Source organism: Lepus europaeus, chromosome 15 (genome assembly GCF_033115175.1).
Source record: "Lepus europaeus isolate LE1 chromosome 15, mLepTim1.pri, whole genome shotgun sequence".
Taxonomy (NCBI): domain Eukaryota; kingdom Metazoa; phylum Chordata; class Mammalia; order Lagomorpha; family Leporidae; genus Lepus; species Lepus europaeus.
In genome coordinates this window covers 34,221,329-34,240,964 of record NC_084841.1, presented here as the reverse complement: position 1 = coordinate 34,240,964, position 19,636 = coordinate 34,221,329, and the positions used below count along the sequence as shown (strand labels likewise).

At 40.8% G+C, this 19,636-nt stretch overlaps 1 protein-coding gene across 1 annotated transcript; it reads right to left on the bottom strand.

Moving 5' to 3' along the window:
* Positions 1-3,910: 3,910 nt before the first annotated feature.
* On the bottom strand, positions 3,911-18,033 carry FBXO4 (F-box protein 4). The gene is made up of 7 exons (XM_062212125.1): positions 17,845-18,033; positions 16,871-17,106; positions 13,689-13,909; positions 9,944-10,019; positions 9,671-9,846; positions 4,599-4,774; positions 3,911-4,282 (listed from the first exon to the last, which is right to left on the bottom strand). Exons 1-7 carry the CDS (start codon positions 18,031-18,033, stop codon positions 4,193-4,195), a joined length of 1,164 nt encoding a protein of 387 aa, XP_062068109.1. The 3' UTR covers positions 3,911-4,192.
* Positions 18,034-19,636: the final 1,603 nt, after the last annotated feature.

Below are 19,636 nucleotides of genomic sequence, written 5' to 3'. Positions count from 1 at the left end.
TGATTTCTCAAAAAGTAAATGCATTCTTCAAATGTGAAGTGTGCCCTTTCAAGTGGACAGTCCAATAAAATGAATCAACATAATAGTGGCCATATTATGAACACTATTCTATAACATACCTGTATTTAAATGCATAGTGTGAACATATGCGTACATTTAAGTATTATTTAAAAGCATATTTATTTATTTGGGAGACAATACAGACAGACAGTACTGGTTTACTCCCCCAGTGTCCCACAATGGACGGGGTTGGAATAGGCCAAAACAAGAAGCCAGGAACTCCATTCAGGTCTCCCACATGATTGTGCTATCACCTGCTACCTCCCAGGGTGCACATTAGCAGGAAGCTGGAGTTGGGAACAGAGCCAAGATTCAAACCAGATACTCCAACATGGCATGTGGTAGATTAACTGGTAGGCAATAGGTCTGACCTAAAAGCATTATTTATATTGGTGAGATTTATTCATTTATCATTTATTCTAAAAATATATACCAGCCATACCCTATGTACCAATTACTACTCTTAAGACATATGTTGAGTACTAAGCAAGGAAAAAGTAGAAAATAGTTACATTCATGAAGCTTACATAGTATTTCTATATATAGCTGTATATTGGTCTATAGCACTTTTTGAAAGTTTTACTACTATAGATTATAATTGATGTCATGCTGTCTTTTCAATTGTAGCGTTATGCACATCATTGACTATTTCCTGAAGATATGTTCTTGGAAATAAAATTATTGGGTCAAAACAATTATCGTCTCTAAGGTTCTTGACACAAATGCTCAAATCCTTTCTAAAAAGCTCAGATCTCCTCATACTCTTGTTACTTGGGAAATCCAGTTGGAGTAGGCTTTTGGCTTCCACCTGGCCCAGTCCCAGCTGTCACAGCCACTTGGGGAGTGAACCAGTAGATGGAAGCTCTCTCTCCCTTTCTCGGTAACTCTGCCTTTCAAACAAATAAATAAAGCTTTTTAAAAAATGTTTCAAAGACACTCTGCTAATTAGAGTTAAGACCCTTTCTTCTTTGACTTCCTATAAGATAAACTATCTGCTTATTTGGTATTATATTTTTAATTTATCAATTTATGTGCCATTATAAAATAGTTGATGAGTCCAGCCTTAGCCATAGCTGAGAGAACAAACTCCTGAAAAAGCGATTTGTACCAATGCTTCTAAATTACTGTTGCTTCTGCAGAACCTAAAACTATGCAAGGCTTGGCCCTAAATATTAAACTTCATTATTTGCATATTTCCTATAACTGCTAAATAAGGAATATATTGTAAATGGAAAAAATTTAATATTTCTCTAGTTTTATCCTTTTGTCTGATGCATTTAGGAATTATTTATGAATAAAGTTTGATATTACAGGCTTTCACCATGGTGGTAATTAATTTCACAACATCAGGTTTTGTTTTTTGGGGTTTGATTTTTTTTGAAGATTTGTCTATTTTATTTGAAAGGCAGAATAACACACAGAGAGAAAAAGAGGCAGAGAATCTTACATCCACTGTTTTACTTCCCAAGTGGCTGCAGCAGCCAGAGCTGGGCCTTCCCAAAGCCAGGAGCCAGGAGCTTCTTCCATGTCTCTCACGTGGGAACAGGGACACAAGTACTTGGACCATCTTCCACTGCTTTACCAGGCACATCAGAAGGGAGCTAATGCCAGGTTTTGTTTGTTACTACAAATAACACATGGATTAAAAGGCCGTTCTTCTCTTTTTTTATGAAAAAAATGTTGTTTGTTTGAAAGGCCAAGCTTTTATTTGAAAAACAGGGAAAGAGACAAAAGAAAGAGAAATCTTCTATCCACTGGTTCACTCCCCAGTTGGCCAGGAGCTTCTTCTGGGTCTCCGATGAGGATACAGGGGCCCAAGGACTTGGGCCATCTTCTACTGCTTTCCCAAGCCTTAGCGGAGAGGTGGAATGGAAGTGGAGCAGCCGGGATACGAACCAGCACCCATATGGGATGGCAGCACCACAGGCAGGCAGCAGCTTTACTTGCTATGCCACAGTGCCATCCCCTCAGTGAGTAAGTTTTAAATCCCCTTTATTCCCTATAATGACAAACGGAAAAATACCTTTCCATTTTAGGTACTTTGACCCTTGTAGCTGTTGGAAGACAGGATAAAATACAACAAGTTATATTTCATGCTACAAATAGTCATGGGAATGGCGGGAGGGACCCCACGACATGTAGCAAGTGTTATTGAAAGTTAATTAGTACTGGGAAAGAGCATTTAAAGTAAATTAATATAAAATAATTTCAAATTCTATAGTGTATAGAGGAAGAAAGTACATTTCACTGAGGCTGGAAAATTAAAATGCTCAAAAAATTTATTGTAGCAAAAATATAGATTACATGAGGTAAATACTTGAGTGTGCTATAAGAAAAATAGAGAACCCAAAGTTTGAATCTGTTGAGTGATCTAGCATTTGAAGCTAAAAATTTGAGTATTTAATTTCTCGATAAATCAGAAATAATATCTTAATTATAGCATTGAAATGCTGTTTTAAAAAAACACAGCTGATATGAAAGCACTGTGCTTTTTTTTTTTTTTTTTTTTGACAGGCAGAGTGGATAGCGAGAGAGAGAGACAGAAAGGTCTTCCTTTTTGCCATTGGTTCATCCGCCAATGGCAGCTGCGGACGGCGCATCTCGCTGATCCGAAGCCAGGAGCAAGGTGCTTCTCCTGGTCTCCCATGTGGGTGCAGGGCCCAAGGACTTGGGCCATCCTCCACTGCACTCCCTGGCCACAGCAGAGAGCTGGCCTGGAAGAGGGGCAACCGGGATAGAATCCAGCGCCCCAACCAGGACTAGAACCCGGTGTGCCGGCGCCTCAAGGCGGAGGATTAGCCTGTTAAGCCACGGTGCCAGCCAAGCACTGTGCTGTTTCTATGAGGTACTCGGGAAATTAAACAACTCCTGTGATACCTATGGATTAATTTTTTATTATTATAAGCTATGCCTTATCATAGTCAAAGCGCATGTATCTAAACATGCTAGCAAATGTGAAACTGTATGCTCACCTCCTAATCCAACAGCTCATTAGATAAAATTCCACCTTCTTAACAAAAAGATAAAAATGGTAATAGCATTCCCCTCAAAGACCAAGTACCTCAAAGATCAGCTTCTTCCTGGTCTCCCACTTGGGTACAGGGGCCCAAGCACTTGGGCCATCCTCCACTGCCCTCCCAGGCCACAGCAGAGAGCTGGACTGGAAGAGGAGCAACCGGGACAGAATCCGGCGCCCATATGGGATGCTAGCGCCGCAGGCAGAGGATTAACCAAGTGAGCCACGGCACTGGCCCCAAGTTCTCTCTTTTTCTTATAGCACACTCAAGTATTTACCTCATGTAATAGACGTATAACAGGTAACACAAACTTTCTGTCCAAAACAGGAATACATTTAAATATATATAGGCTATACATAAACTATGTAGATATTCATGCTCCTTTTTCAGAGATCTGAAAATTCTTCAGATGCAGTGAGATAGTAGGATGTTTCCTCTGCAAAGTATAAGCAATTTCCAGAAGGTTATATGATACCCATAAGTCTCTGGAACATTTTTTCTGGGGGCATGGAATGGAATTCAGTTTTAGTACCTTATGAGGTATCAGAAAAGTTATTTTTCAGAGAGGGGTATTAAATCTAATATAAGCTGCTTTCTTATATTTCAAAGAAAATAAAACAGAGGTTCTATGGCCATAAAATTAATTGTGGTTCCAATGAAGTTTTCATTCTTTAAGCAGCATATGTATTAAGCATATTTAAAAACCTCTTTTCTGATAACCAGTTATGAATCCTTGAAAAGACCCTAAGGAAAGCTCAACAGATTTATTATTTCTCACGAGGGTAATTTTTATACCAAAAAGAAGAGGAACAGAAAAGAATCAGAGAGGCACAAACTTTATTTTCCCCACAATTTAATATTGTAAAAAGACAGGAAATATAAAAATTATCAAAAAACATGCTTATAGGTTCATTTGGAGGCTAAATAGTAAGACTGAAACTCTTCTTATAATTGATTTAAGGTACAAAGTAAAAATAATATCAAAAACATAGCAGCTACAACTGTCCAATACAAAGCCCACCTGCAAAAGGGCAGGATAAAGTAAGCTAACTGAGCAAAAATCCACATCATGGCATCAGTAATACAGGTCGAATGGTTCCGGTCCAAAAGGAGAATCATTTTGCATGCTTAGATTCCACTTCTTCAAGAATCCACTCGATGCCATTCAAAAAGCCAGTGAGACTTTCAGCCTCTGTATCCTGGACCTGTGGGTAGATGAGAGAGAATGTTGTCAGTAAGAAACTGAGTCCAGTATCTCATGGTCAGGAGGGGCACTTCTCTAGACGCTAAAACAGAACAGGAGCTCAGCCATTGCAAGCATTTGGGGAGTGAACCAGCAGGATGGGTGCCCTCGGGTATTATCTCAATCTGTCTGTCTCTCAAAAACAAAACAAAACAAAACAGTGACTTTAGAATGCCATTTCGTTAGAGAGTATGATGAACAGGAAAGAAGAAAATCAAATGGAAAATAGAATGGAAAATAAAGTAAGATTTTTATCTCTAGGGAAGATAGGGCCTTACCATCCATGGGTGGTTTAGAAGATTCAGACGCAACTCATGGGCCAAATAAAAACAGGGCATTCTTTTGATACTTGCTTGAGAAATACAAGATAAAACCAGCATGGGTCTGCCTGAAGACCCAAAGGCTGGATCTGTCATCGCAATAATACGAGAATATTCATCTTGCCATTCGTGTCCTAAGGAAGTAAATTTACACTGTTAACTTGCATCACTTGTAATAGTTTGGAAAATAATAAAATTTTAAAACAAGGGAACAAATTTTTACCAGGATCTGAACAGAACAAGCCACTTCTACTGCTGGATTCATTTACATGCCTCTATACTTTAAAAAGTAAAAAAGCTTTGGCATAGAAGATCTCTCACAGATACTGTCACTAGCCTTTCTTTCAGAAAGGACTTACTTTCATAATTTAGGCAAACTATTAGGCCAAGCTTTTTTACCCAAACTGAAAATTTCTACCCTTCGTTGAGTGTTTAGATTCTTTACATTTTGTAGTAGGTAGTATCCTTTTCTCTTTGAATGTTGGAGGAACCCACAAATATGATGGAATATCAGCCCAGGATTAAACTTTAAGACACAACTGATTTTAGGGAATGGAGATTATCCCCAGTGAGGAAGGTTCTGAGCAGAAGGAGTCATGGCGAGGACTTGCCGATGGACTCTAGAAGCTGAGAGTAGCCCCTTGCTGATAGCCAGCAAGGAAACAGGGACTTCTGTGCAATAAGAAATTGAGTGTTGCCAGTACCTTGCATGACTTAGAAGCAACTGTTCACCAGAGCCTTCAGAAAGGGATGATGCAACCCACATGACACCACCCTGATCTTAGCCATGAGACCACAATGAAGAGCAGCCAGCCCTATCATGCCCAGACTTCTGGCAGACAGAACTATGAGCTAATAAGTAAGTGTTGCTTTAAGCCATTACATCTCAGGTAATCTGTTATATACCAATCAAAAATGAACAAACATTTAATGTAGTTGTCACCAGGGTGCACGTAAATCTACCGTGCATCTCAGATGCTGACGAGTCCCTCTGTTCTTTGTTCCTCTAGATGGTTCCCCCTTTTGCCTGCCTTCCTTTGGATTGAGTCTTTTAACGATTTCATTTTATCTCCACTCTGATTTATTTAGTTACACTTAAGGATTTACAAAACTCTGGAGGATGGCCCAGGTCCTTGGGCCCTGTGCCCGCATGGGAGAGCAGGAGGAGGCACCTGGCTCCTGGCTTCGGATCGGCGCAGTGCCCCGGCGGCAACGCGCTGGCCGTAGCAGCCACTTGGGGGGTGAACCAATGGAAAAGGAAGACCTTTTTGTCTGTCTCTCTCTCTCTCACTGTCTAACTCTGCCTGTCAGAAAGAAAGAAAGAGAGAGAGAGAGAGAGAGAGAAAGAAAGAAAACTCGTTTTTAATTTGCAACAGCCTAGTATTAAATAACATACCACTTCACATACAGAAGAAACAGTATATTTCAATCTCCCTATTGTAGGATGTGTTCTGTTACCATATATTTAGCTTCAAAACATTATACACCTATAATTCATTGTTATCTTTCTTTAGCACGATTATAAAAAATTAAAATAAGAAAAAATCTTTTATGTCAGCTATATTTTTCAATCCCAAAGAAAAATCATTTCATTTTGTTGATGTAAATTTTCTATTCAGTACCATATTCTTCTGCCTGGAGACCTTCCTTTAAGATTTCTTGCAGTTCAGATTCACTATGAAAGAATTTTTCTCAGTGCTGTGGGTTGAACACATCAGCCACATTTGTTCCAATTCATGTTTTGGACATGTAATCTCCGATGCAACAGTGTTAAAAATCTTTTGGGAAAGACTTGTGAATGAGCATGCAGAAGGGAGTTTCTCTCTCTCTCTCTCGCTCTCGCTCTCTCGTTCTTCTGCACATCCATTCCTACCTCCCCTTCACCTGTGTCGTGTGAGGCTGCAGTAAGAAGGGCCCCTCACCAGATACCACATACCAGCACTTTGAATTCAGACTTCCAGGCTCCAGAACTATGAGAAATAAATTTCTGTTCTTTACAACTTATTCAGTCTGCAGTATTCTGCAAGCTTTGTTTCTTTGAAATCCTTGAGTTTGCTGTGGTTTTTGAAAAATGTCTTTGCTGGTTTTAAGATCTTTCCCCCTTGCAGTACTGGGCTGCAATGACTTCCCTTCACTGCCTTCTAGCAGCTCTGTCAGCAAGTTTGCTGTCATTGTTATCTCTGAACCTTTGTACTTGTATGCATGTTTCCTTTTTCTCTGACTTCCTTCAAAAATATTTTCTTTAAAAAAATAAAAAACAAAACCTTCTCTTTATCTTTGGTTTTCATCAATTTAATGATGATGTGCCAACTTATTTTGGTGCTCCTTTCTGAGTGTGCCAACATCCAAACCATCTCTGGGTTTGGTTCAACTAACTGCCTTATCTCTTGACAATGTGCTAATTCACTTTGACTTTGTTAGTGTCTTGTAATTTTTAAATTTAATGCCAGATGTCCTATGTAGAACTGCAATAGACACTTAGGTAAAGAAGACTTACTCTCAGAAACCGGCATGCTGCTTCTTCTGTTAGCCCATTAATGCAGTGAGTTAAGTCAGACTCACCGATAGATCGGTAGTCAATGTAGATCTGTCTTTTATCACCATAGCTAACTTCAATTTATAGACTTTAAATTCTTTCAGCAGTGGGCGGCTGCTAAGTTGTTCTGAGTGGCAAGCTAGAGTACCAGAATTTCTACCCCCCTCTCAGTTTTTAGCAGATCTTCAGTTCTCCATAGCTTTTCCCTCATCCCTGTAGTAGTCCACTACTGCTTGTCGGTTAGTAGGAATATGGAAATTTCTCAGGTTTCTTGTCACTGCTTCTGTCCTAGGTAAGCCCTATGTAAGCCTCAGAGGCACGGGGGCCTTTCCCAGTGTTTCAGCATGACTGCTGAATTCTGCCCTGTATTCGCAGAAAAGTCTCCAATGTAAATTTTATGCCCTACCCCAAGCAAGCAAATAACTATTATGTCAGCACAGGATCATTGCTACAGGTGGAATCCTTCCCTTCCCTAGGAGTAGACAGCTTTGGCTTCTAATCCTCTCTCCAGCAGCAGTCAACTTTTGCCTACAACCTGGAGGCCAGAGGATTTCCTATCTGCATCACCAGTGGCAGACAGCTTTGGTGTCATACGAGAAAAGTACATGGAAAGCAAAAGGATTTATCAACCCATGCGGTAGCGGCCAATCAACCACATGCATGCCTGCACCACCATGGAGGATACTCAATGGCCCCTGCTCTATCACTGACCTCTCACATGAGCACTCAATAGATGAAAGAATCAGAGGGAGGTGAGGCTGGGGAGTGTACATTCTCTTTGCATCTTGTAATTTTTAAAAATAATTTTGTTTGTCTATTTCTTTCATGGGGTATGTAGAGAGCAGGCTGGGAAACAAAATAGAAGTAAGGACTGCACGTGTTCCAATTCCCAATTATATCCCTAGAACTACATACTGTACCCTACCTTAGTGAGAACTTAACTATTTGTTGAATAAATGAATTCATTTTATAGTGCTTCTAACTTTTTCTTTTATAGCTAGCTCTGTAATAGCAAAGTAATTTATGACTTTCTAATAAATAGCTTCCCCAGATCTTCAAAGTATAACTGCTTTCATGCCTAACAGATCATAGAAAAAATAAATTCAATAGAAATTCAAGCCGGTGCATTAAAGAACTATATTATTCTGGCTGGCACCATGGCTTAACAGGCTAATCCTCCGCCTTGCGGCGCTGGCACACCAGGTTCTAGTCCCGGTTGGGGTGCCGGATTCTATCCCGGTTGCCCCTCTTCCAGGCCAGCTCTCTGCTATGGCCCGGGAAGGCAGTGGAGGATGGCCCAGGTCCTTGGGCACCCGCATTGGAGACCAGGAGAAGCACCTGGCTCCTGGCTTCGGATCAGTGCGATGCGCCGGCCGCAGCGGCCATTGGAGGGGAACCAACGGCAAAAAGGAAGACCTTTTTCTCTGTCTTTCTCTCTCACTATCCACTCTGCCTGTCAAAAAAAAAAAAAAGAACTATATTATTCTACATATACAGACATGTATATATGTGCAAATAAAATACATAATAAATATATAAATGTTATATATTTATAGTCTACCTTATTCACAAAGGATTTGGAAAAAATTCTAAAACTGGCTTGTGGCCCAGTGATATTGTGATTTCATACCTAAATAGTGTTGTCAGTGGCAGTTATTCAGAGTACATGGAGAGCATTCTCAACTAAACTACTTAATAAAATATTTTTACTTAATTAACAGCTCACCACCACATTTTTTTTTTTTTTTTTTGACAGGCAGAGTGGACAGAGAGAGAGAGACAGAGAAAAAGGTCTCCTTTTGCTGTTGGTTCACCCTCCAATGGCCGCCGTGGTAGGCGCGCTGCGGCCGGCGCACCGCGCTGATCCGATGGCAGGAGCCAGGTGCTTCTCCTGGTCTCCCATGGGGTGTAGGACCCAAGCACTTGGGCCATCCTCCACTGCACTCCCGGGCCACAGCAGAGAGCTGGCCTGGAAGAGGGGCAACCGGGACAGAATCCGGCGCCCTGACCGGGACTAGAACCCAGTGTGCCAGCGCTGCAAGGCGGAGGATTACCCTAGTGAGCCGCGGCACCGGCCTCACCACCATATTTTTACTATCTGGGTGAAAACAAAGTAAAATTTTTCATAATTACATGTATAAATTTTAAATAAGGCAAGAATCAGAGAAAACAATAGTAACAAAAACTTTGATGCCTACAGCAAAAGATTAGATTTACAATTGTAGTATCACAGTTTGGTATGCAACAGAATTCACTGGGTGCTTACAAAAAAGAAATGCCCAGGACACAACCCAGATCCATGAATCAGAATCTCCCAGGGTTGAAACCAGGCAGCTACATGTTTAACAAGCTCCTTACGTGAAACAGAGAATCACATTGAGAAAATCTGCCACCATATTGAAGAAGCCACGGTAAAGACTAAACATGTATTTTTTGTTTGTTTCACAAAAAATGACACAGTGGTGTTTTTAAAAGAAAATATTAGACTGCTTACTTTTATGAGCTTCAGCATTTGCAACGTAGATGAACCCATCCACAACTTCACACACCTTCTGAATTTGTGGAATCACACTGTACCGGCTTCCTTGCTGATCATCTCCTTCACTCTGTACACTGAACATCTTGTTAACTGCACTTGTATGCTCTTCTCTTGCTCTGTCTCTCTCTTTTCTACAAGAAAAATGTATGCATAGAGCATGAAACCGTTCTAAACAAGGTCCATGCCCCTAAAGACATTTCAGGAAGGCCACCCAGTAGGTAGCCTTACCTGGTAGTTGAATATAATATCAGGATGTTGAATTTATGTTGGTTGCTCAACTGAAAACTGACTCCTGATCCAATACCTAATGGATAAAATTGCAGTTATCAAACAAGACATTAATAAATACAGAAAAAGATCAGACTTAAAAATTAGTGAGAGTGAAAACAGCAAAGAAAAAATTCTATGACAAGCTATACATACAGGGACCCTTCAAAAAGTTCATGCAAAATTTGTACTATCCTTTAATTATTCAATTTTTGTTTAAACTTTTGGAAGTACCTTTGTTGCTTTGGAATAAAATGTAATGTTTAAGGTTTATGTTGAAAAAAGATGCTGTACACAATTTTCAATCATAAAGAAATAAAAATATGAATAGGCTTAAAACAATACTTTATATCATTATCACTATTATTAGCAACTTCACCATCTTATCAGTAGCAGCTGTATTGCAACAGCTACTACCATTTATCTTCAAGACTAAGGCTCATTTTCATATTTTATGTTTCTCATTAGGCTTACAATCCACATATACAGTCAATGAAAAAAAATGCCATGTTTCTTTTTCCTGAAAAGCTGTTTTTTAAGTTGATAGAGAGTGACAAGTACATCAGAACACTGAGGAAATGCTGTGGATATTGAAATTTGGAAGTAGATAGACTTGGATTAGAATCTTTAAGCCATGTATTTGTAAACTTCAGTTTTGACACCAAGAATAAATATATATTTCTTAGTGTTTTTGTGAGGTTAAAATAAAATCACATGTGTAAATCTCCTAGTAGCCTGGCAAACAACAGGTGTTAAATCTTAGCTTCTTAGTATGTTATATCTTAGTCATTCAACACTGTTATTTGTCCTTTCTTAATCTCCTCCCTCCTTTGGTTGTTAACACTCAATGGCTTCTTCACCACTTGCCTCTTGGAAAGATGATCTCCACTTCCATGGCTCTACTTCTTGTTACGTAAGAGTCCGTTTAAATCTACCTCTCTCCATCCCATCCCCACTCTTCAGTCCAAATTACCATCATATCTTGCTTTGACTTTTACAATATCTTCTAACAAGTCTCTTGTATCATCCTGCCCCCTACTACTCTTTCTTCTGACAGTAGCTAGAGATTTTGCTAAATCATGCTTCCCTAATTATGTCTCTTCCCTCCAAAGTCATTGCTCTTCAGATAAAAAAACAAAATTTTCATATAATCTGGCCCTGATTTACCTTGTTAGAGACAACCCTAGCCTTCATACCCTTAATGCCTATATTATAACAAACCTACTTGCATAAATAAGCTATACTATTCCATCTCATGCCTCCATCCTACGCAACACATGTACAGAACATTTGGGTGCAGCGACTGCAACCATCCCAGGCCACATGAACTCTAGTCCTGTAAATCACTCGAACTGGTGCATGTACCTCAAGATTTGTTTTTTTTTTTAAAAATCTGCTGTTTCTGATCTTTGTTTTCATCAGTATAATTCTTAGAGATTATCCTCTCAACATATATAACTGCCCAACAAGTACCCCATAGTGTTCTATACTTCAGAGATGTAACCCATATCTTCTTTGACTTTGCAAAGTTTCAGGGATATTTAGACTGGCATTTTTATATAACCATTCAGTTGCTACGTAAAGCATGGAATTACCATTTCATAATCAGCAAATTCTCCAAATCCCCAACCTCTTCTTAAGATGCTCCTTCGACCTAACAGCCTTACCTGAGCCTGGCCTGCCCCAGGTACTCTTCTCTTGAAGTGAACTGTCAAGCTGCTTATTTTCTCATACCTTCGGGTAAAGAGGTGGGGTTGATGTTTTCTTTACTCCCAATGCCATGTCTAAACCCTTACTCACCAACCCTATTTGAACTTCATCCATTTGAGAAACACACCACTTCTCCTTCCTTAACCTTGTTGTTATCGAGTCTCCTTTTAATAATCGCTTCCCCAAAACGTTCACTAAAGACTTTATCACAACCATGCTCTTCATCCTCAAAAACTTCCAAGTCCATGTGGGCTCCACATGATTCCCAGATCTCAATTTCTAGCCTGGATCTTGCTCTTGAGATCTGGATGCATAAAGCAACAGTCATTGATTCATTCACCAAATACACATGGAGTGCCTACTGTGTGCCTTGAACAACTGATACAGCTAAAAATAAACTGGTAAGGTTCCTGTTCCATTAAAGTAGAGTTCAGAGTAGAGTAGATCTTCTACACAGTTATCAGTCAACAATACTAGGAAGAAAAGCTATTATTCTCTGTTACAGATCCTACCCTGCCCCCAACTTTTTCTGACCCCTTCAGTGATTCCTTATTTGCATGAACAGCTCTATCATCTAAGTGGAAATTCAAGTCAGAAATCTAGAGCCAGACTTTTTATTGCTAATACACAATGCACTATCAATTTTAGATCCTTTACTTTCATCTTCTATTAACACTTCATTCAAACCCTCTTTATATTTTTAATCACAGTAGTATAGAGGCTTCTTACTGTGTCTCCATTCCTTTAGCCCTTTCTAATTAATTCTTCACTCAGTAATCACATAGTAATCTTTCTAAAACATAATCCTAATGATCTCAATCCTCTACTCAAAATCCTTCAGTGACTCCAAAATGCTTAAACACGAGGCACAAGTGTCTGTCACCTAGCTCCACTCTTTCTAGACATACAGGGCTTCTTCAAGTGTGTCCTGCACATACAGAGCTTTGTGCTGTTAGGTACGTAGTTCTCACTGCCTAGAATACTTTTAGCCTGACCTTTTTATGATAGCTACTCATCATAGTCGCTACTTGTATAAGGAATCATCTTCAATGGAGAGCCCTCCTTAACCCTTATCTCTACTCAGGAGCTAATGCATCATATTCTAATCACCTAAAGATCCTTGTCTATGCACTCACTTAAAGACCAACTATCTTCAGGGCAGTATTTTTGGTTTTGTTTGGTTTTTGGGTTTGTTTCTTAGAGAGACAGTGGGGGTGGGGAGAGAAAGAGAGAGGGCATTCCTATTCACTAGTTCACTCCCCAAATGATCATAACAGCTGGGGGTGAACCAGGCCCACAACCAGGGGGTCGAAATTCAATCTAGGTCTCTCATATGGGTGGCAGGAATCCAATTACATGAGCAATTACAGCTCCCTCCCGGTGTCTGTACAGGTGGAAATCCAGAGTCAGCAGCTGGAGTTGGAAATCACAAGGCACTCCAATATGGGACATGGATATCTTAACCCTAGGTTAAATGCCCACTCCCAGATTTTTGATGTTGTATGTTCTAATCTCCGAATAAGTAAACCGTAATCAATTACACTGTTTATTACATATTATATATCCTGCTTTGCCAAATAATTACACTGTTAAGTATTTTGCATATAAAGAGGGAAAGATGATTTAACTGTTTTGAAATTCCAGTAGTTATCACAATACTTTGCACATAGATGCTGCTAAGTATTTTTTGCTGATAATCTTTGAAAATATGGTAGAGCAGTATCACTATATGAATACAGCATCCTGACAACATATGCTTTACTTTACATAATCTTAAATTCTAAAAGACACAAATTTGAGGAATAAAGAAGAAACATAGTTCTTATAATAAGTAAATTAATTCTTTCAATTCAGTGGAACCTGGGGGCTCCCATCTACCAAGTTATTATGTTTCATTACAATGAAGAATTTCAAAATGAATTTCTTTCTCTTTAACACTGGTGTCAAACTCTAAGTGTTTGAAATATGATGTACTGTAAATTAACATGAAAATTACCATCAATCTGCCTCTGTGGCAAACCAGCTGTCGGGCAAAGTTCCTCAGAAGACATCAAGCTCAACACCAAAGATGTATTCAGTTCTTCCAAACCTGGTCCAAACATAGCAAACCGGGGCTCGTTCTGAATGATCAATGAGTGCAAAAAAGAGGTGACAGCTCCATACACAGGGCGGCTGGATTTCAAGGCTCTTCTTGTATATGGACAGCACATTTTATAGCTGTGTAAAATTTTAACAGAAAACAAATACAGAAAACTTAGCCAGAGGGTCATCCAACAGGTTTCATTTATTGAGTGCCTGTTAGAGTCAAGGGACACAGTGACTAACACAGTCCCAAGTCTCCAGGACAGTGGGGGGCAGACATCATTCTAACGCTTGCATACATGCAGGTTATGGTGACAAGGAAACACACAAGGTCCTAGGAGGGTGACGGTAGCCCAGAAGCTAAGGAAGTCTTCCCTAGGAAGTGGCTGTGTGCTCTCTGATCTTTCATTGAGATTCTCTGCTGCAAGACGTTATCTAACACTTGTTTGATCAAAATTCACCAGAGCAGTGAATTTTTTTTGTTTTTTCACAAAACATTTTATTATTATAATTGCTATTTAACATTCAATTTTTGGCAACATTAATAAAATAAATTTTATTTGAAAGAAGCAAGCAAAATACACAGGGTGATTCACAAAGAGCAGTAACAAAATAGCAATCTTAACAGATATTCAATATATTTGTAAGCAAAACAAAGTGACACTGCCTTAAAAAAATAGAGCACTATTAATAGAAAAACAGAGAAAGCTCCTGAAAGAACTCAACTCACTCTATTAATTTTCTTTTGGCTGCAGGCATAGAAATCAACTCAAGCTATCTCAACTCTAAGATAGAAGCGAAGTTCATAAGGACAGTAATTTCTCACCTTTTTGTGAAAATCTAGGAAACTTAACTGGATTAGAGAGGGGAAAAAGAAGAGGGAGAGGTAAAGTGCCTTTAAGGAAGAGGAGAAAATAAGGTTAAGAGGGGGAGGGGAATTTCAGTGTCATTCTAAGAACCTTGGTGAAGCTAAATGAACCAAAGAGAAGTGTCAAACAATTAAGTGAGGTAGCGAGCCATGCAGGCCTAGGGGAAGAGCATTCTGGAAGAGAATAGCATGTGCAAAGTCTTTGGATCAGTAAGGAAACTGGTTTGCTAGAGGCATAACAAGGCCAGCGTGTCAAAATAGTGCATCAGGGGGGAAAACGACAGAAAAGCATGGCGGTGAATGGAGGTAGGCAGGGGCTACAACACTTGAATCTGTAGTTGGCAATGTCGATCTGCACTCCTTAGGAGCATGCTTTGCAGGGGCAGGCAACCTTTTTTCTGCCAAGGGCCTTTTGGAGATTTATAATAGCATCTGCAGGCCATATACAATTACCAACCGAAAAATCAGCCCTAGGTCCACACCCTAGCCCACCCCAGAGATGCCTGACAATGCCTGAACAACATTTTCAGTGCCACAACTCGGGGAGGGAGTGATGCTATGAGTATCTAGTGGGTGAAGGCCAGGGGTGCTGCTGACCATCCTGCAATGCACATGACACCCCTCTCACATCATCTGGTCCAAAATATCAGTAGTGCCAAAACTGACAAGTCCTCCACTAAAGACAGGCCATACTGAAAGTTGCCATAAAGGTTACCATCACCAACAGATTACTGATGGCACCAATATAACCAAATGTCCTGTGTCCCCCTATTAACAACCTCAAACATACTGTTCAAGAAGGTCCCAATGTTCCTTAACAGAAAACCTAGCAAACATTCAGTCTGTTTCATTGGCTATCAATCTCTAAATTAGCAATTCTATGTTTTCTCAAAAATTAAAAGTTACCCAAATTTCAATAAAACCTAAAGCCCTTAAAATAAATCATGCTAGCTAAGACAATCACTAACGACGAAATCATCTTTATTAGGAACATTGTAATTCATGAAGGAAAATAAAATCAGCTTTAAAGCAGAGTAGGCCCGGCCAAACTTTAACTCATTGTAGAAGGCACTTAGAATCTGAACTTTGGTTCTTTATCTGCATTGTTCAAGCAGTAACAATCACCCAGGGTGGCAAAGATTAGTGATAACTGGTATGATCATGAACAGTGGTTACTATGGTCATTACTATTCCCTAAAGAAAATTATTCCACAGCATCAGATACACGTAGCCATGGCTGCCCAGTGGGGTACTGCAGAGGTACTGCCCAGCAAGTGGGACACAGTGACATATGCTGACATTAAATACAGCAGATAATGTACATTTAGATCAAATAGCCTCACAAGACCTGACATAATGGCCTGTGGCTTGAATAAGGAAAGACTCAGAATAACTTAAACTTTCGTGGAAACCAATCCTGTATGTAGCTACAGAATCTAACACAGCAAAACAAATCTTACCTAAAGCATAAATATTATCTTAATTCCTTACAGTGGTTTATTTGGGGCTCTTAATAAAGCACGTTACTTGCAGATCCAGCAATATATATTACATAATATCTTTGAGACAGCATGTATCTTTGAGGGGCTTAGGTATCTTTGAGAGGTTTCAATCTGAATTGGAAGCTATTGTAACCTTCAGCAAATCACATACCCTTTCTGGTATGGGATTTTTAATTTTACAACTCAATTTTAATTGATTCTTAATTTTCCAACTGCAACACAAAACCAAAACCTTGCAGCCTGCGAATTCAATGAGTAAACATACAGAACGCACGTGCCGAGGAATGCACAGCACTAGAAAGCCTCAGTGCTTGGGGGTGAAAACAACATCTTATTTCTCAGAGCCCTCAGAACGGCTTTCTTCTCAGCCAAAGAACTGCTCTCGGATCTCTGGCCACCTCTTTTCTGGACATGGAAAAGTATCCACTACCAAACAAAATGCCAAGCATTCTAAGATAATGGGAATTTTTGGAAGTGTTTTATGTCTTGCCATCTATACTACCCATAACTATTCAAAAACTGGTTAGGCGCCTGAGGGAAACAGAAAATGTTAAAACTGAAAAGGTCCTATGAAGGAAGTCATTTGACTCAATCCCTAATTTTGACAAAAGGACACTGACCCCAAATCCATGCTACAAATTATCAGCGAAGCCCAAACAAACTTGGACTGTCAATCAGTGACACAGTAAAATTTAGTATGTCTACTTCATAAAAGTAGATACTTACACGGCCATGTAGTCAAAACATGCACTGTCAGTGACCGCAGAGATGGGCTTTTTCACGATTTCTAGATCTGGAAGCGACTTCCAGTCAACAGAAGACCACCTAGGAAGATCTCGCAAGAGAAAAAATCTCCACAGAATTGGATCTCGTACCGTTTCATTCCAGTAATGATTCGTGCTTCCCAGCTGACACAGATCATGAGGGGAGAGAAACGACAATATGTAAAGCTGTACGTCGATCTGAAACAGAGGCAAGCAGCCGAGAGGAGAGAATGAATGCTTTACCTCGGAAAATGGTTTCATAAGCTATACAGTGAACAAAGAATGATACTCAATACCTGCAAGGTAGTCTCTTGCATGGTTTAATCTGCCATTCTGTAGCTGACCATCAGGAGAGTCTTAACAACCATTCCCGACACACTGAAGCACTTCTACAAATCCAACCAGGTCCTCTCCTCATGGGTATTTTTATACATCATTTATTTAATTAAGGAAATCATTTATTCAAAATCAAGCCTTTATCTACTCCTTATGGTTTTTAATTTAAGGCGCTTGTATGCATTGATTTTCCATTGTGTGGCGGTTGTGTTAACTTCAAGTGCACGGTTACCGCTGCGATGTCAGGAGATCATTTGCTTTGGTTTCTACACTGTGGGCCTGGGCTGGGGGGTGCTCAGAGCTCCCAGGCTTCCCCAAGCTGACCGAGACGTCAGGCGGGGCCTCCTTATTTCCTGCACGGTGCCCTGGTCCCACGTGCCTGTTTTACGGGTAGAAAACCAGGTCATCTGGCTGGCCAACCTGCCCAGCTGGGGAGCACCAGGGGTCACTGCCATGGCCTGTCGGGTCAGCTCTTGTTGGTGACACCCTCAGGCGGGAACGGCAGCCTGGGCAGGGACAGACCCAGGCCCCCAGGGACCTCCCGGAGGCGGCTCTTCCTGTCCCGGCCCGGCCCGACCGTCCTCCGCGGCCCGCGCTCACCGGCAGCCGACTCAGGGAGCTGGCCTCCTCCTCCGCCTCCTCGCGAGCGGCCGGCCTCGCCGCCCTCTCCTTACCCACCGACTGCCAGAAGTTCCTCCAGCCGCTGAGGATGGCGGCCTCCAGGCGGCCCCAGTCGCTGGCGGCCGGCGGCGGGGAGCTGGCTCCGCTGCGTGGCTCGCTTCCCGCCATGGTCACCGGCCCGGCGGGTGACGCCGCAGAGCCGAGCCCGCGCGGCCGCCTCCGTCCCCGCCTCTCCGGCCCGGCAGGGTTAGGCCTCCGGAGCCGGGCAGGGCGCCTGGCGGACTGGCGGCTCCGCCAACAGTCACGCCTCTGCCACCCCACCGCTCTAAAACCTCCTGCCACCTCCTGCCACCGCCAGGATGGTCTCTGTCCGAGCGGGGGCGACGCTAGCTTTGGCAGTAAATGATCCGCGGCCGCTATGCTGGGCATAACAATCAGTTCTTCCCTCGCAGCACTGCCATACTAGGCGTGCTTGGGCTTTCTCTAATTGTGTTTTTTCAACCAACAATTTACTGTTCGTTTTCTTAGGGATTAGCAAAAGCTGGGTTTAGCGATGCAGTGGGGATCCCTATCATAAATGACTTTATGTTAAATGAGTCTAGTCCAACTATACAAAAGATATATTTTTTAAAAAAAAAAGCTGAACATCTATCTTATAAAAGGACAGCAAAAAAAAAAAATGGCTAAAATAATAGAACATGAATATTAGGTAATTACCGGTTGGGAATGACTTTAAATCAGATTTTGTGGATATCTATCTTTGATACCCATTCTTAAGGATGGAATTTTAAAACCATAGGATTATTTTGACTGAAGTGTGCTGTTATCGCAGGGTGTAACAGATGCTGTCTTGCTCTTTCATGACTAATCCTAGGATTTTAAATTACATATTTAATACAACAGTAAACTGAAATATTCGCCAACACAAATCTAGTTTAGAAACAGCTGTCTTTGATTAGATTAAATAGGGTGCTCTATTGGAAAATGACTCACATAGTACTAAGTATTTGTAACTATCTACATGAGGAGACCATACCCAATTCTATGTAACAGATAACTTGTAATTGGTCTCTGATGGTTTCTGCAAGCCTTTTGAAAGACCAAGTGAGTATAATGGGCATCTGTTTTAAGAAAAAAATAAAAAAAAATCACCACTGGGATTGTGATCATATCCTATCTGGTTATTCTTCCAATCCTAGAAGATTCTGTCTAGTCTTATTCTAATATTCCTCTGCTTAAAAAATAGGACATTAAAAGGAATTGACAGGGCTGTGAATTTAAACTCAGACTTCAGCTATAGGGTCCACAACCCCAACCACTAATCTGTCTGAAAGTTATTAGGACCTATTCTTTAACATTCAGAAGTTGGGATAATAGGGGCCTGTGTAGTGGTGTAGCAGGTAAAGCTGCCACCTGTGATGCCGGCATCCCATACGGGCACTGGGTTTGATTCCCAGCTGCTCCACTCCCAATCCAGCTCCCAGCTAATGGCCTGGGGAAAGCAGCAGAAGATGGTCCAAGAGCCTGGGTCCATGCCACCCACACAGGAGACGTAAAAGCTGCTCTGGCTTCTGGCTTTGGGCTGGCCCAGACCCGGCTCTTGCAGCTATTTGGGGAGTAAACCACCAGGTGGAATATCTCTCTCTGTCTCTTCCTCTCTCATTTTAACTCATTTTCAAATAAATAAAAAATCTTGAAAAAGTTAGGATAATAAACTGAAATGATAAAAATTCATTCTGACACAACCACCAAATACAGAAGAAAACAGAAA

Coding starts and splice junctions, on each gene's coding strand:
- FBXO4 (XM_062212125.1), bottom strand. CDS start 18,033: ATGGCGGGAAGCGAGCCACGCAGCGGAGCCAGCTCCCCGCCGCCGGCC. Junction 9,847..9,943: donor ATATTATATTCAACTACCAG/GTAAGGCTACCT, acceptor TTTTTCTTGTAG/AAAAGAGAGAGACAGAGCAA. Junction 4,775..9,670: donor AAATGCTGAAGCTCATAAAA/GTAAGCAGTCTA, acceptor TTACTTCCTTAG/GACACGAATGGCAAGATGAA.